Source organism: Oryctolagus cuniculus, chromosome 18 (genome assembly GCF_051225735.1).
Source record: "Oryctolagus cuniculus isolate XC-2025 breed Fujian yellow rabbit chromosome 18, ASM5122573v1, whole genome shotgun sequence".
NCBI lineage: Eukaryota > Metazoa > Chordata > Mammalia > Lagomorpha > Leporidae > Oryctolagus > Oryctolagus cuniculus.
This window is the reverse complement of record NC_142884.1, coordinates 4370241-4387047: the sequence shown is the minus strand read 5'-3', so window position 1 is coordinate 4387047 and position 16807 is coordinate 4370241. Positions and strand designations below refer to the sequence as shown.

General features: G+C 67.1%; 1 protein-coding gene and 1 long non-coding RNA gene across 7 annotated transcripts in view; one reads left to right on the top strand and one right to left on the bottom strand.

The window, feature by feature from the left end:
* The window catches only part of LOC149120719 (uncharacterized), an 11942-nt gene extending 1381 nt beyond the window's left edge, over positions 1–10561 (top strand). The window contains exon 2 of the long non-coding RNA XR_016224857.1: positions 10239–10561. This is a non-coding gene — a long non-coding RNA (uncharacterized LOC149120719). The remainder of the gene's footprint in view (positions 1–10238) is intronic.
* Positions 3417–16807, bottom strand: TTYH1 (tweety family member 1). Of its 6 annotated transcripts, XM_070061841.2 has the most exons (14): positions 16573–16804; positions 14207–14385; positions 12372–12483; positions 11522–11742; positions 8083–8178; positions 7387–7459; positions 6764–6839; positions 6509–6564; positions 6301–6393; positions 6123–6215; positions 4126–4268; positions 3944–3989; positions 3774–3853; positions 3417–3668 (listed from the first exon to the last, which is right to left on the bottom strand). In XM_070061841.2, the coding sequence occupies exons 1-13, from the start codon at positions 16696–16698 to the stop codon at positions 3815–3817; spliced, it is 1353 nt and encodes a 450-aa protein (XP_069917942.1). In that variant the 5' UTR covers positions 16699–16804; the 3' UTR covers positions 3417–3668; positions 3774–3814.

Sequence of the window (16807 nt, the reverse complement as noted above, 5' to 3'; positions counted from 1 at the left end):
TGGCCCCTCCGTCCCCCTGGCCCGGCAGCACTCCGTGGTCTGACGTGGCCCAATGTGGCCCCTCCGTCCCCCTGGCCTGGCAGCACTCGTGGTCTGACGTGGCCCCTCCGTCCCCCTGGCCCAGCAGCACTCGGTGGTCTGACGTGGCCCCTCCATCCCCCTGGCCCGGCAGCACTCCGTGGTCTGACATGGCCCAACGTGGCCCCTCCGCCCCCCTGGCCCTGGCAGCACTCGTGGTCTGACGTGGCCCAATGTGGCCCCTCCGCCCCCCTGGCCCTGGCAGCACTCGTGGTCTGACGTGGCCCAATGTGGCCCCTCCGTCCCCTGGCCCTGGCAGCACTCGTGGTCTGACGTGGCCCCTCCGTCCCCCTGGCCCAGCAGCACTCGGTGGTCTGACATGGCCCAACGTGGCCCCCCCGTCCCCCTGGCCCCGGCAGCACTCCGTGGTCTGACGTGGCCCAACGTGGCCCCTCCGTCCCCCTGGCCCCGGCAGCACTCGTGGTCTGACGTGGTCCCTCCGTCCCCCTGGCCCCGGCAGCACTCCATGGCCTGCCGTGCTCGGCTGCCCGCACTGCCGCCGGTGAACCCTCACCCTGTGTGCTGGCGCTGGGCCGGGGCTGAGTCACCGGGGCAGAAGCTTCCCACGCGGAGTCCCGAGAGCTTGCTTCTCCCCACGCCCGGTGAGGACAGCGTGGGGGGACCAAAGGTGGCCCTGCAGGCCGCGGTCTTGCACTCCTCGGCTGTGTGAGAACTACTCAGCCACGTACAGACTGCCCAGGGGAGGGCGCTGGCCTAGGGGCTCAGCTGCCTGGGAACACGCACCCTGGGAGACAGCAGTGGCGGCTTGGTCCCTGCCGCCCAGGTGCGAGGCCGGGGTTGAGTTCCAGCTCCTGGGTCAGCCCTGTGCAGCCGTCTGGGGAGCAAAGCAGCAGGCGGGCGCTCTCGATGCGTTCCCTGCGGGTTTGTGAGGTGTGGTGAGGGCTGGAGGGCTTCAGCAGAGGCACTGGTACTCCTGGGAACCACGCAGGCTTTTCAGCTGCCCCGTGGGGTGCCGGCTGTCTCTGCATTCCTGAGCCCACGTCAAGAACAGAGCGGCTGCCCCTGAGCCCAGGAGGCGCTGTGATCCCGGCGTGGCCATGGGAATCCTCCCAGGGCGGAGCCTTGGGCGAGTGTTGCCCCAGACTGGCGCTGTGCCCGTGCCAAGGCCTGGGTGAGCGCAGGGCGGGCAGTGCTCCCTGGCCCCCTCCCTGGCAGAGCACCAGTCTCACGGTGCTGGGGCTGCAGGTCCGTGGTCTGGTGAGACCTGCTTCCTCTCCGGAGCCAGCTCCCATCTATCCCCCGGGGCCAGGATTTCAGCATGGGGGGGGGGTCTTGTCCCGGGCACAGCCTTGAGTTCATTCCTCACCCTCCCGCCGATCCCCACGAACACTAGAGGCCCCTCCCGACCTCCAGGCTCCCGCCTCGCAGCCCCTCTTCTCCCTGGCGCCCACGGCCTGCTCCCCTCCAGGTCCTCTCCTGCCCGGGACTCAGCCCCCACGGCGGCCTGTGTGTGCTGCTTTGGGTGTTTCTAGGAGAGTGACCCCAGCCCCTGCTTCTCCATGTTAATTGGAAGTGTGAGCGAGTGTTAGAATAAAAGCCAGATCTCCCTTCTGCAGAAGCCCAGCCGCGTGGCCTTTCCAGGCCGTGGCGCCTCCAGCAGCTCCCAGCACGGGGGGGACAGTGTGAGGGCCGGCAGCACGGCGGGTGCCGAGCGCGCCAGGCAGCCCCAGCGCTGTGACAAACACCCGTGCACCCCCCACATGGCACAAGGTAGCCAGACACTTGCCATCAGCACGGCCCAGCCTCCGGGGCCACATGTGCTTTGGGATGGCAAAGGCATGACACCCCGATGCCCAGGTGGCCGTCTGAGGTCCCTCCTTAGCGTTCCGTGGAGACGGGGCGCCCGGCGGCCACGAAGCCCAGAGTGGCTGCTCCGTGAGGCGGGGACACTGTCCAGAGCTCCCTGGATTTGAACTTGAGCACTCAGGACCCCCGTGTGATGGGCATGGCGTGCAAGGCCCCAGCCCACCCTGGTCCCCTCTGCTGCCGTTGTCTGCCACACCAGCTCTCCCACAAGCCCCTGCCCCCGCGGGCACTGAGCCGATAAAGGTGTCCTTGTCACACACAGCTCTGGACGAAGTGCTCAGGGGCCCCTGCCGCTCTCTGTAACCTGACTGCCCAGGGCGGGATGACAGGCGCGGCCTCCCACGGCCCTGGCCAGTACGGTGGTGCCGCTCTGTGACGCGGGAGAGAGAGACTACAGTCGGCACAGGTTGCATCTTGTAATTGTCGGGGTCTGAATGCTTTTTATCTGTGGGCGTTGGAATTTTTGATTCATTGAGTTTTCATCGTGCTTGCTTTTAAACCAGTCTTTTCCTTAGTCTCCAGAAGCTTTGGGGATTGCATTCTGTATTAAGAACAATATAGGAGGGGCTGGCGCTGTGGCCCAGTGGGTTAATGCCCTAGACTGAAGCACCAGCATCCCGTATGGGCACCAGTTCGAATCCCGGCTGCTCCACTTCCCATCCAGCTCTCTGCTGTGGCCTGGGAAAGCAGTAGGAGATGGCCCAAGTGCTTGGGCCCCTGCACCCATGTGGGAGACCTGGAAGAAGCTCCTGGCTCCTGGCTCCTGATTGGTGCAGCTCCAGCCACTCTGGCCATTGTGGCCAATTGGGGAGTGAACCATCAGATGGAAGACCCCCCCCCACCCCGTGTTACTCCAACTTTCAAATAAACAAATCTTTAAATAAAAAAAGGAACAATATAGGAGATGGGTTTTCAAGAAGTTCATGGAAAATGCATATTTTGACAACGCTATGTGTGGATTTTTTTTTTTGCACCAGAATAAACTGATCTTTCAATCCCACGTTCCATGCGCTCTCTGGAGTGCCTCGCGTTTCCTCACCGTGTGTGTTGGGCAGACACGCATCACCGCGTGTGCCAGGCAAGCACACACGTGCATGCGCACACGCACACGGTTCCTAGAGTATGAGTCTGCCTGCCTTTCCCAGCCCCGTGGTGACGTGCTGCTCACCCTCCGGCCCCGCCAGCCGCCAGCCCCCTGGTTCTCGCACGTCACATTTAGAGCTTTGCCCAGCACTGCCCCCCCGCCACACGGCCGCCGGCCACCTTCCGTGAGGCATGCACACGCTGGGAGCTATTTCTGGGCCTTCTGTTCTGTCGCAGGGAATCTGCCTCCTCCCAAGTCAGGACAAGTGGATCAGCGTTAGAACCAGGGAAGAAAGGTACTAAAAATAAACACGTAAACCCCTCTGCGGCTGCGGTCCAGCGCCCAGCACGGACAGGACCGCAGATGTGTGGAGAGGTCCAGGTGAGGCCGGCAGCGGGGCGGGGGAGGGCAGGAAGGGCCCAGGTGCTCGTGAAATAAAAGTCTTCCCGTTTATTTCAAACCAGCCCTTGTCGCGTTGGCACCGCAAGTTCAGATCTGGGGCCACAGCCCGCTGGGACGCGGCAGAGCCGGGGGGTTCGTGTACCCCAGCCCTGGTCCCCGGCCGGCCCCCTCGGTGAGCCCAGGCTAGGGACGGAAGGGGGCAGCCCGGCGTGGGTGTCCGTGGTCAGAGCCCCGCAGGCCAGGTTAGTGGGGTTTCCTCCGGCAGCCAGGGGAGGAGCTGCGGAGAGAGGCAGAGGGGGCCTGAGGCGGCTGGAGGCCGGGGCGGTGGCACCCACCCGGCCTGGCGCTGTGCCCGCGGGCTGGGCCGCTCCTGGGAGCTCACCGGAGGGGGCGGGCAGGCTCCGGCCGGCCAGGAGGAGCGGCTCAGATGGACGACTGCCACTGCACAAAGCGCTTGGACTCCTGCCCAGAGACAGGGCCTGAGCGGCTGGCGGGGCCTGCCCACACCCGGCCTGCCCTCCTCCCCCGGCCCAGCCCCGCCCCGGCCCCTACCTGAGGGTTGAAAGGGTCGTCGTCATCCGCGTCCTCGGCGTCGTCACTGGGGTGCGATGCGGGGCGTGGCAGAGAAGCAGGATGGGGGACCCATCAGGAGGCCGCCTCCCCCCCAGCAGTGGTGCCCTGGTGCTGCCCGCCGGTCCCCTCCCCCGGGGCTCTGCCCGCTCTCCCCTCCTGACCTGGGCGGGAAGAGGGCCCAGGCGCGGGGCAGGCTGCACAGGGCGGTGGCCAGGGCCCCCGCCGACAGGAGGGAGCAGAGCAGCAGGAAGAGCAGGCCCTCCAGGGCGTCCTCGCACAGGCCCCGCAGGGCAGCGCCATAGTCCTGGGGGCGGGGGAGGGGTCAGCCCAGGGCAGCTGGGCCCCTCCCCCAGCCAGAGCCACCCAGCGACCCCCCGCCTGGTGCTGACGGCCCCGCAGCGCTGCCGTGGCCACAGGGCAGCCCGAGCAGGGGCTCCTCTGCTGGGTCCCACGTGGCCCTGGCACGGGTGCCAGCAGCTGCCCCTTCCTGCACCTGCGACCACACATGGCCAGCATGGTGTGGGGGCAAGAACCACGCAACACAGGGTAACAGGACAGTTCCACTCAGCACGTCGTGCACCCCCCCCCCCGCTGCCGCGGCCATCATCCCGGAGTCCGGTGGGCTCCATTCACCGGACGTCACGGCGCAGGCAGGAACTAAAGGCCTGCCCCCGCGGGACCCAGAGATCACTCCCGGTGATGAGGAGCCGGCGTGAGCAAGGATTAGAGAGCCGGGCGGAGGCTGCGGGCAGATGTGCGCCCTCTGGAAGGGGGCCCTGGGCTGTGTGGGCGCGAGGCTGGAGACAGGCATGGCCAGGGCTGGCCACACAGGCCCTCGCAGGCCAGGGCAGGGGCCGTGGACTTAATCCACGGGCAGAGGGACTCGAGGGTTTTAAGCAGAGGAAGCTGATCGGATTGCATTTCCAAAGCACCATGGGCTGTAGGCTGTGGCGTGGCGGAGGGGGCGGGGAGAGGGCCCCCGGTGACGTCATCGGGGAGAACAGTGGTCTGAGTCCAGACGGGTTTCGCAGGCCGTGAGGGCTGGGGCTGAGCTCCCGCCTGGCCCCGGTGTCAGGCGACGGCAGTTGTCTGGAGGGCGCCAGGCAGCAGCGAGTGCGTTCCCACAGCAGACAGCTGCAGGCCCGGGGCAGCACTGGCCCAGAGTCACACAGCAGGGCCACCCTCGCGTCCCTAGGGGGCCCTGAAGCCCGCCTTGCTGGCAGCAGATTCCAGTCCATCTCCCCGCCGCACGTGGCAGTCTCGGGACCCTCGTTCCTGTCCCGGCTCTGCTGGGACCACCGAGACGTTCCCCTGGCCTCACGGGTGTCCCCCAGCCTTTCTCTGCTCATTCGCGGTGCGAACGCGGCCCATTTGTGGCTGCTGCGGTGCACATGCAGCCGTGCAGGGCCGAGCGGCCACGTCCACCAGGGGGCGCTGGGCGTCTCGGAGCTTCGGGTGTCCCGCAGCGGCTTGCTGCTGGTGGCAGACCGGGAGCAGAAGGCGGAGGACGGGGTGCAGGTCCCCTCGGGGACAGGGCAGATGGATGAGGGCTTTCCTGGAGCAGAAGGGGGGCCGGGGAGGGAGCCCTGCGGCCCCCATGAGGACCTGTCCCCTGTGTGCCGCCCTGGACTCCGGACTCCACCCCTTCCGCTCTCCTCCCAAGTCCACAGCTGGGGGAGTCAGGGGTGCGGGCGGAAGACGGCAGAGCAGGTGAGCGCGGGGCAGCCGCGGGCATGCGGGGGCCCAGGCCTCACTCAGCCGCCCCAGCAGGGTGAGACGACCAGCATAGAAGGTAGAGGCGGGACACCGCGAGCCAGGCGCGTTCCCTGCCTGCCGCCGCCCAGCCCACAGCACAGACAGCTGTTTCCCCGAGCTCCCTCCTGCCTGCTCGGCCCTGGAACTCCAGCTCTGGGAGTGCGCACCGGGCACGCAGGAGTTGAGGCACCCGCCAGAGCCAGGCCTGGGGCCCAAGCGGTCTTGCTCCAGAGAGGGGGGAAGGGAGGGGCAGGGGAGGCGGGGAGAGGGGGGGAGGGCTGAGGAGCTGCAGGGAGGGGCTGTAGGTGACAGACAGCAGGTGGCAGCTAGGGAGAGAATAGATAGGCGACAGCTATAACACGGGTGGGTGGGTACCGGGGCAGTGGGGTAGGGAGGGGGTCACCTTGTGCAGGCCGCGGCAGTGCAACAGCGCCACCAGCTGGTGGAAGTTCCCTTCTGTCACGTTCAGCGTCTCCTCCAGGGACAACAGGGGCGTCTGCAGGACAGGCAGCGGTCCCACCTGCTCACCCGGCCCCGCCCACTACCCACTCAGGTCAGGGCGGAGCCGGCGTGCCACTGACCTGCGCAGAAGGAAACTGAGGCACGGCTTCCCGCTCCAGGCCCTGCAGCTGCGCGTGGATGTTGGCCAGCGCTCGCTGGGACAGGGTCAGCCTCTGCAGAAAGACGGGGGGGGGGGGGGGGGGGTGGCCAGGCCATCGGTGCCCCGGGCCCCTCCCTGCGGCGGCCACGCCTGGGGCCCCTCAAGCCCCGCCCTTGCCCCGCCCTAACCTGTTGGAAGGGGTTGGAGACAGCCTGGTTGCAGAGGAAGTAATAGTTCAGGATGTCTGAAGCAGAGCAGAGGGGGAGGCCGTGAGCAGGACCCTCCTGGGGTCCCCAGGGCCTGGCACTGAGACCCCACGTGCCCTCCCTCCCCCCGACGGAAGTGCTGCCTCCAAGGCCCAGGCCCACCCAGGGAGGCACAGAGCGGAGCCCCCCCCCACCAAGCCAGGCCTGCACCCACAGCCCCGCGGGCTCGGGCATCACCTGAGCTCAGCCCGGTCTCCTCCTGGGTCAGGTTCAGCACATAGGTGTCTGGGTTGGAGCAGAAGTCGCTGAGGCCCTGAGCAAGCAGCAGGACGTGGGGCTCAGACACCAACGTGCCCAGTTCCCACCTGGCTGCCCGGCCCCTCCTCCCCCAGACCCGGGGGCCAGGCCCAGCCTCTCCTCCCCCAGACCCAGGGGTCCCTGCCCCAGCCCCTCCTCCCCCAGACCCAGAGGGGCCAGGCCCAGCCCCTCCTCCCCCAGATCCAGGGGGTCCAGCCCCAGCCCCTTCCTCCCCCAGCCCTGGGGGTCCAGCCCCAGCCCCTCCTCCCTCAAACCCTCCTCCCCCAGACCCAGGGGGACCAGGCCCAGCCCCTCCTCCCCCAGACCCAGGGGCCAGGCCCAGCCCTTCCTCCCCCAGACCCTGGAGTCCAGCCTCAGCCCTCCTCCCCCAGACCCAGGGGTGAAGGCCCCACCTCCTCCTCAGACCCACGGGTGTAGCCCCTGAGCCTCTGCCCCCAGCCTCAGCACTGTAGTCATATCCTCCACGTCCTCTCTAAACCCCAGGCACTGGCAGCCACCTGCCCCACGACCCAGGAGCTGGGCCCCCAGAGCCCGGCACTCACCACGGCCGTGGCCGCCTCCAGGCCCATGGAGCCCCAGCTCAGCACAAGAACCAGGAAACTCATCACCGTCATCCTGTGGGGTGGGGGAGGGGCCTGGGGTTGTTAATCCCCCCTCACCCTCTGGGGCCAGGATCAGCATTAGGGGCGGGGGTGGGGGCTGCTGAGGGCAGATGACATCTGGTCCCTTCCTAGAGGGGTGGGGAGGGGCAGTGTCCCCTGGGCCTGCGGCTGCCAGACCCCAGCTCAGCCTTCCTGGGATGCTAGGAGTGGGGGTAACTGCCCACTCTGGGCTCACTTTCCTGGGCCCAGCAGGAGCCAGCCCCCCCACCGCACCCAGTCTGCCCCCACTACAGTGTCTGGGCTGAAGGCTGCCTCCTGGCCGGTTCGGGGCTGGGGCAGCTGTGGAGTCAGCAGTGGCACAGGAACCCTGGGGGCCCTGCCCACACCTAACCCTTCTGCCTCAGTGGGCCGCGGGCGGCGGGACCAGCGGAACACAGCGCTCCTCCAGGGACAGGCTGGTCTGCCTTGACCCCAGACCGGAGGGGCCAGGAGGCGTCACGGTGAGCAGGGAGCCTCTCGGGGCCTGCAGGCCTCACCCTGCAGAGCCGCCTGCTCCTGTCCCCCTGCCTGGCCAGGACCCTGAGGGTCCCTCCCACCGCGGAGCCCACTGCCCTCGGCGGGGGCTGCCCCACGCACACGACCACCAGCCACTTGCTCTGCTTCGCCAGGCCCAGCAGCGTGAAGAGGCAGACCAGCAGCTCCAGCAGCAGCAGCAGGACGTAGGCCAGCCACCTGCGGGGAGGACAGCAGAGCCGGCCTCAGGGCCCGGCCCCCAGAGCGGGACTCTGGACACCAGCCGGCCCCGTCCACCAGCTCAGCCCAGACCCGGGGTACACCAGTCGGCCCCATCTACCCAGCTCAGCCCAGACCTGGGACACCAGCCACACCCCCATGCACCCAGCTCAGCCCAGACCTGGGACACCAGCCACACCCCCATGCACCCAGCTCAGCCCAGACCCGGGGACACCAGCCACACCCCCATGCACCCAGCTCAGCCGAGATCCGGGGACACCAGCTGGCCCCGTGTACCCAGCTCAGCCCAGACCTGGGGACACCAGCTGGCCCCCGTCCACCCAGCTCAGCCCAGACCCAGGGACACCAGCCGGCCCCATCCGCCCAGCTCAGCCCAGACCCGGGACACCAGCCACACCCCCATGCACCCAGCTCAGCCCAGACCCGGGACACCAGCCACACCCCCGTGCACCCAGCTCAGCCCAGACCCGGGACACCAGTCGGCCCCGTCCACCCAGCTCAGCCCAGACCCGGGGACACCAGCCACACCCCCGTGCACCCAGCTCAGCCCAGACCTGGGACACCAGCCGGCCCCGTCCACCTAACAGCCCAGACCGGGGACACCAGCCACACCCCCGTGCACCCAGCTCAGTGCAGACCCGGGGACACCAGCCACACCCCCGTGCACCCAGCTCAGCCCAGACCTGGGACACCAGCCACACCCCCGTGCACCCAGCTCAGTGCAGACCCAGGGACACCAGCCGGCCCCATCCACCCAGCTCAGCCCAGACCCGGGACACCAGCTGGTCCCCATGCACCCAGCTCAGCCCAGACCCGGGACACCAGCCATGCCCCCGTGCACCCAGCTCAGCCCAGACCCGGGGACACCAGCCACACCCCCGTGCACCCAGCTCAGCCCAGACCCGGGGACACCAGCCACACCCCCGTGCACCCAGCTCAGCCTGGCTATAAAACATCCTTGCTGCCCAGTGTCTGTGGGCTGCAGCCCAGCGCGTCTGTGACACGGATGCACGGGGACACTGGGGCAGTTTAGAGTCCAGGTACTGGTGTCCAAACACCTGAATGGAGCCCACACGAGCCCTGTGACCACGCACGGGATCCAGCCTCTCTGGGCCCCGCCGTGCCCACCCAGCCCTGCAGAGCAGAGCAGTTCCCTGTCGGGCACGCACCAGCATCTCCTCACCCAGGTGGGGGCAGACGCAGCCCCGGCCCCTCCAGCAACCAGCCCTGTGGGTCTGCTCCTCCTTACAGGGAGGGGCGAACAGCGGAATCTGCTTGGGAGACAGGCCCACGGGCGCACCAGTGTCTGCTTGGACACCAGTAAGGGAACTGAAGATGTCATTTAAGAGTCAAACACAAGCCCAGCGCCGCGGCTCACTAGGCTAATCCTCCGCCTGTGGCGCTGGCACCCCGGGTTCTAGTCCCAGTTGGGGCGCCAGTTCTGTCCCGGTCTGGTCTCTTCCAGTCCAGCTCTCTGCTGTGGCCCGGGAAGGCAGTGGAGGATGGCCCAAGTCCTTGGGCCTTGTACCCACATGGGACACCAGGAGAAGCACCTGGCTCCTGGCTTCGGATTAGCGCAGCGCCGGCTGTGGCGGCCATTAAGGGGTGAACCAATGGAAGGAAGACCTTTCTCTCTCTCTCTCTCTCTCTCTCTCTCTAACTCGGCCAGTCCAAAAAAAAAAAAAAAAAAAAAAAAGGATCAAATACAAGGGGCCAGCGCTGTGGTGCAGCAGGTTGACGCCCTGGCCTGAAGCGATGGCATCCTATTTGGGCACCGGTTCGAGACCCGGCTGCTCCACTTCCAATCCCGCTCTCTGCTATGGCCTGGGAAAGCAGTAGAAGATGGCCCAAGTTCTTGGGCTCCTGCACCCACGTGGGAGACCCAGAAGATACTCCTGGCTCCTGGCTTTGGATTTGCACAGCTCCGGCTGTTGTGGCCAACTGGAAAGTGAACCAGCAGATGAAAGACCTCTCCCTCTCTCCCTCTCTAATTCTGACTTTCAAATACATAAATAAATCTTTTTTTTTTTTTTTAAAAGAATCAGATATGAGGGGCTAGCGCTGTGGCTCAGTGGGTTAAAGCCCTGGCCTGTGGTGGCAGCATCCCAAATGGGCTCAGGTTCAAGTCCCAGCTGCTCCACTTCTGATCCAGCTACCTGCTGATGCACCTGAGAAATCAACGGAGGCCGTCCCAAGCACTCGGTCCCTGTACCCATGTGGAAGAGCTGGAGGAGGCTCCTGGCTCCTGACTTCGGATCGGCTTGCGGCCATTTGGGGAGTGAACCAGCGGATGGAGGGCCTCTCTATCTCCACCTCTCCCTGTAACTCTTTCAGATAAATAAAAAAAATCTTAACACAGGTATGACCGAGCACTTCCCCGTGATAAAGGGAGAACGTCCACGATGCCACGGCCCCTGGCCTGGCACCAAGCAAGCGCCCAACTACCAGCATCTCTCGGGCAGGCGCCCCGCCTGCAACCCTGAGACAGCGCATTTGTTCGCCGGGGCCTTTTACCCCGGTGCTTCCAGAAGGCCCTCCCTGGGATGAGGGGCCCGTCCCACCCTGCCATCCTCCTCAGCCACCCGGGTGTGGCCGCAGCGCAGGCCCTGCCTGCCTCCCGTGGTCGGATGCCCTCCGGTGCACCCTCTGCTTGGCCTCCTTCAGCTCCATCTGCCGGCCCCAGGAGCACGGAATCCAGGCCTCAGTGTGCCCTGTGTCAGCCCGAGCCCCGTGGGCAGGGTCCCCAGGGCGCTGCGGGAGCGAGAGCAAGCCAGCAATGAGGACACGGTCCTGCGGGCCGCTGGGAGGCATGGCTGCCCCTTCCTCTCGTGGAAGCATGGCCTTCCTGCACGCCTGTGCACGCCTGGCCTGGGCCCCACCCCCTGTTCAGGTTGTCTCGAGCCCCCCCCCCCAGACGCCTTTGCTGACTGCCCCCTGCACTTGCTGGTGGCTCCGTCCCCACCCCGGCTGCCCTGCGCTCGCCGCTGACCCAGGCGCTCCACAGAGGCCGGCTCCCAGGCTCCCGGCAACCATTTCACAGGTGGGGAAGCCCTAACCCTAACACGGGGTGGGAGGGGCCTGTGAGAAGCCGCGGGGTGCGTGTGCCGTCTCCCCCACCAGCAGGTGCCACACGGGCGGTCACTCCGTGAGACAGGGCTGAGTGAGCCAGGAGTGGGTGCCTGGCGGGAGGAGAGATCCCATCACAGTGACACGTGGCACTGGACTACCCTGCTGGGGGAGGGGCCACACCCCTCCCCCTAGCTGATGACCGAAAATGGCTCCAGCACTGCCCAGTGTCAGAGAGAACCCTGCTGCCGCTCACCTGTACTCCTCCACGAAGGACACGTCTTCGGCCACCTGCAGGGGACTCAGGGGGACGCCCTGCCAAAAGGCCAGCCCCTGCAGCTGCAGGGCCACTGCCTCCGCCTGCCGCCGGGCCCCGCGGGCGGCGGCCACCAGCTCCGTGCGCTGGGCGAGCACCTCCTCCAGGGTGGTCAGCTCTGTGCTCACCGCCTGGCCCAGCCTCTCCACCATCTCCGATGCCTGGGGGAGGACAGGGCTCAGCCGTGGGGGCCATCCTCAGGGGCGGGGAGCCTCGGGGGAGAGCGGCGAGCGGTCACTGGGTCTGGGGTCTGGCAGAACCCTGGGGCCCGTTGGTGGAGATCTGTGGCCTCCAACAGGAGCTACAGGTGATCAGGTGTCCAGGACCGGGATTACGTCGGGGGTCTTAGCCCTTGGGAGGGTCTGGGGTCCCAAGTCTGGGACTTGGGCTCCGATGCCCAAGGTCTCCGCCCCATCAGGGTCTGGGATCCTGAGGCTGGGCGGGCCCTCGGCCTTGCACTGGGCCCCTGTATCTGACTGCAGGGCAGGAGCTGGGGTCTCCGGTGTCTGCCCTCTGTCTGCGTTTACAACCTCAAGTCCCAGGCCAGGCCAGGTGTGTGAGACCCAGGCCCAGCGGGGGTTCCGCAGGCCCTGGGGGCCCCCTTCCGTCTTTGGTCAGGGCAGGGGTGGGGAAGCAGTCCCAGGCCTGCGGGTCTGAGTGTGTCTGGGGCCCTAGAGTTCAGGGCTGGGGTCTGGCTCCGAGTTTGGGTCCCATTGTCCCTGGGCACAGCCCCCACCGCCCCCACCCACTGCCCGCTTTCTGCGGTCTGGCCCGGCCCTGGCCCCCTCACCAGGTGGTCAATGGCGCTGAGTGTGTGGTTGGCATGCAGCAGTGCGGAGCTGAGCTGGGATACACCATCGCTAGTCTCGCTGTTGCCATAGAAACCGATGCCAATGCCGGTGCTGAGAGGGAGGGAGGGAAAATCTCATGTCCCAGGACTCTAGGAGGGGCCCCCGCCCCACCTCCTCGTCCACCCACCCCAGCTCCTGCCCACCCCACATTGGTCCAGTCTGCCGCTGCCAGCCAGCCGCCGTGGGAAAAGATCTGCTCCAGCCAGGCCCCCACCAGTTGCCAAGGCAACAGGGAAGACCTCACTCCCCCGCTGCAGGGACGTCATTGTGATGCTAATGGTGGGCGGGGTGGGTGGCAGAGGGAGGGGAGGGAGGGAGCCCCATTTAACTCGCCCTCCCTGGAGTGGGGGCCATCCCGACCAGCCCTGGGAGGAAAGGTCATGCCCTGCTGTGACCCCTTCCTCCCACACCCCACCCCACCCCCCATTTGCCAAGCGTCTGGCGTCCTGTGCACCTGCTCTGTCTGGCGTCCTGCGCACCTGCTCCGGGCGGCCCTGGGCCACAGGTGATCCCTGCCGCACCGCCCCAGTGCTCCCCTGGTGCAGGGGCTCCCAGCCACCACCAGCTCCTGGGCACCAGAGCCTGGGGCTCCCAGCCTTGGCTCGGCCAGCGGGGAATGTGGGAGGGAGGGTGGAGGACGGGCCAGGGAGGGGGCCGCCCAGCCAACACACAGAGCTCCATTGTGGGCCTGAACACCCCCCTACGCCCCGTCCGTGTCCCGCGGTGGAGGGGGCGAGAGCTGGACGCCCTCACAGTTCCCAGCCTCAGGGCTGCACAGGCCCCCACCCCATCCCTCGGGTCGGACGCCCAGTGCCCCCACCCCATTGTTCAGAGCCCCACAAAGCTCCTCTTGTTCCTGGGCTGTGGGGACTGGGCTGTGTCACTCCCCCACTGGGCCTTTGTCCACCGCCCCATCCACCACCACTCTGGACGGCCTAATGAGGTGGCATCGCGGAGAGAGGGCACCCAGCCCCCCGCTCACCCCCCAAACAAACAGTGGCTGCCTGGGGGGCTGCGGCTGCAGGAGTCACTGTGCAGGCTCCCCCCGGGCGCCCTGTGGGGTCCAGCGGTGCCCGAATCTGCAGCAGAGGGCAGCGGCCAGAGAGCCCGTGGCTGCCGCCGCCAGGAGGGTCCCTGGGAGTTCACAGAAGCAGCCCCCCACCACGAGTGCCGGAATCCACACGCCGTGTGATGGAGACTTTGCCTCCTCTGCTCCCCCGACCCCTCCTATCTCAACCCTAGGCAGCACCCCTTGGACTGGAGCACCCTGCTCAGCTTTGCCCGGGTCTCTCTGACCAGGCGTAAGCTGCACGAGGGGTCCCTTGTCTGACTGGCTCAGGATCTGGCGCACAGGAAACACACATCGCTGTCGTGTGAGCAGCTGAGTGGATGCGTGAGTGGCGCCACGAGGCCACACTTAATGAGGACAGCCGTGAGTCACGCACTGTGCCTCACTTGCTCTCGCCGTGACTGCAGATGGGTGGTGCCAGAAGGCCCATTTCACAGATGTGGAAACTGAGGCCCACGGAGATTCCCACGGCTCCCCCAGGCCGCACAGCTGTTCAGGGGCAGAGCCGCTGAAACCAGACAGTCTGACTCCTCCCCCCAGGCTGGCTGCCCTGGGAACATCCCTTCCCTCTGCAGCCTTAGTTTGTTCTTCCATCAAATGGGGACAACTGAGACAGGACTGGCTCAGCTCCAGGCCAGCGCTGGGAGGCTGGGAGGGCTGGGGGCGCCCTGTCCCCACATCCCACCCACCGGGGGACCACATTACCAGCCGACAAGAAGCGCGGTGATGCAGCTCCAGGTCACACAGCCTCCCCCGGGCGGGGGGCTCTTAGCCCCGGGCGGCTCTGGGGGCCGGCAGCAGCAGAAGCGGATGAGGTAGACAGCGATGAAGATGAGGCTCAGGCCCAAGCCCAGGCCTGCTAAGGCCGCCACCAGCAACAGGGCCTAGGGAAGGGCGGGGCGGGGCATGAGGCGCGTGCACGGCCCGAGTCCCGGATCCAGGGTGGGTGTCACTGTGGAGATGGGAGGCAGCCTGGCCAGACTGGGGCCAAGCCTCTCCCTGGCTGGCAGCGGGGCTCCAGGATTTAGTGCCGAGTTGCTGGAGGGAGCTCCCGACTTGGGGCAGGGGGGAGCACTCGGGCTCCAGCCCTGCTCTGCCCTGCGAAGGCTGTGTGGCCGTCAGCGGGGGCCGCCCGTCTCTGGGCCTGGCTTTCCCCATCCTGGCGGCCGGGAGCCTCTCCCCAGACCTGGTGCCGTGTGCACGGCGGGCGGGGAAGGCACCTCCTCATCCCTCCTCCCTGTCCTCCCCACTCCCACTGCAGGGTGTGTCTGTCACCCAGGGGCTGGGGCTGTGTGCAAGAATCAGAGATGGAGACTGAGTGAAGAGAGAGAGAGAGAGAGAGAGAGAGAGAGAGAGAGAAGATGGGGGGGGACAGGGGAGGATACAAGCAGAGAGGTGGTGCAGAGACGGAAAAAGACAGAGACCAAAAGGGTTCAAGTCAGAGATGGAGAGGAGAGCAGGGAGCGGGGTGGGGGGGGGAGGCTGGAGGGGGCCTGTGCATTGGAACCGCCTCGCCCCAGAGCAGGGCTCTCTGCAGGTCAGGGTTCTGCCCCCCACCTGCACAACCCCACCCCCCTACAGGCCCAGAGAGGGCCGGGGTTTGCCCCGAGCTGCACAGGACGCAGGGCAACCTCCGGATCAGGAGCTCACCTCTCCTCGCAGTGTGTGTGTGTGCACGCGCGTGCGTGTCTGGCACGAGTCTGGTATTTTCTCTCTGAATCTGTCTGCCACGAGATCTGGATACACCTGAGTGTCGAGGGCACACCTGTGCCTGCAGGTGAGTGCACCTGTGTTCCGAGCATGGTTGCATCACCCCAGCGGTGTCTGGGGCCATGCACGTGTGTGTGTGTGTGTGTGTGTGTGTGTGTGTGTGTGTGAGCGTGCGGCGTGGGGCGCGTGTGCCGAGTGCAGCCGACTCCGTGTACGTGTACTGCGAGTGTGGAGCCTGTGTCTGTGTCTCCAGCTGTGCCCCTGGTATGGGACGGTGTGACTGTGTGAGTGCGCTTGTCCCCGGCGGTGACCCTGACAGTGGGGGCAGAGTGAACCTCCCCGGGTGCCCTGGGCGGCGTCTGGAGCCGCAGGACCCCTGTGTGGCCGGGAGCTGGGGGAGCGGCCTTGGAGGTTGTGATTGTGTAACGGGCGGCTGTGGGCGAGGGGATGGCCGTCCCCGCTCGGTGGGGAGAGGGGGCGGGTGGAGGATGCAGGAGGAGCTCAGGGCTGTGCCAGCCATGACCCAAATAGCTCAGGATACAGCGCACGTCCCCTCCCCCGCCGCGGTTCCCGGGACCCCCCACTCCTTCTGCGCTCTCCAATTCCCAGCCCCCTTTCCCAGGGAGCAACACCCGACAGACGGGAGGGGCTCAGGCCCCCACAGCCAGGGCTCAGAGCCCATCCTGGGCCCAGCAGGACTCCCTACACACACACACCTGGTCCAGCCAAGCCCTTCTCCTCATTAATCTGAAAGTCAAGGTCTTGAATTAAACTGGGTCAGGGGACAGCTCTTTCCCCCAGGGCGGCTGGGCTCCTTCCCCAGGGGCCTGGGCCTCTGTAAGGTGCCCTCCCACCCTCCAGGACCCAAGTCCATCGTCCCTCCCCCACAGCCCCCTGACCACCCCTCCGTCCTGGGACAGCTGGGAGCGACCGGCTCCAACCTGCTTCACTGCCTGTCCTGGCCCTAATCCCCCACCCTCCCCCACCTCGGCCGGTACCCCCGCCTTCCTCCTCCCTCCTGGGTCCCACCCTAACTGGGACATATCTACCTGCTCCAATCCCATGGGGGCGGGGTCCTCCTCTGTGACACCCAAAGGACCTACCCCCGAGGCTGGCTCCCCAGGCAGCCCTCAGAGACACCTCTGCTCAGGAACTCGGGGACCGAGGCCCCCAGCCCTCGCCTGGTGCCCCTGTGCTTGTCTCACGTATGGGTGCCCTGCACTCCTCCTCCCTCGGATACCCCAAAGTCCTGGCCCAGCCCCCAGCCCGGGAGAACCCAGGAGTCTGCGACCCAGTCCCCCGCCCCCGCCTGGGCCGCTCCGGGCCCGGCCCCGGGCCCCAGGACCCCAGCCCAGCCCCACCTGCTGGTATCCCTGCTCTTGGGGCGCAAAGCCGCTGGGCACCGGGCGGAGCTGGAAGTCGGCGCGGGGCAGCTGGTGGAGGAGATGCACCCAAGCCGAGGGCCGGTAACCCGGGGGCGCCCCCATGGCCCCCGGGGCGGGGGCAGCGGGGCGGACACCGGGGCTGCGGAGCCTCCGGAGCCGAGCGGGGCGCGGGCGGAGCGGGGTCTGGCGGGGCTCTGGGGAGCGGGCGCGG

Coding starts and splice junctions, on each gene's coding strand:
- TTYH1 (XM_089318713.1), bottom strand. CDS start 16,698: ATGGGGGCGCCCCCGGGTTACCGGCCCTCGGCTTGGGTGCATCTCCTC. Junction 14,386..16,572: donor AAGAGCAGGGATACCAGCAG/GTGGGGCTGGGC, acceptor GCCCTTCCCTAG/GCCCTGTTGCTGGTGGCGGC. Junction 12,484..14,206: donor ACCGCGCTTCTTGTCGGCTG/GTAATGTGGTCC, acceptor CCTCCCTCTCAG/CACCGGCATTGGCATCGGTT.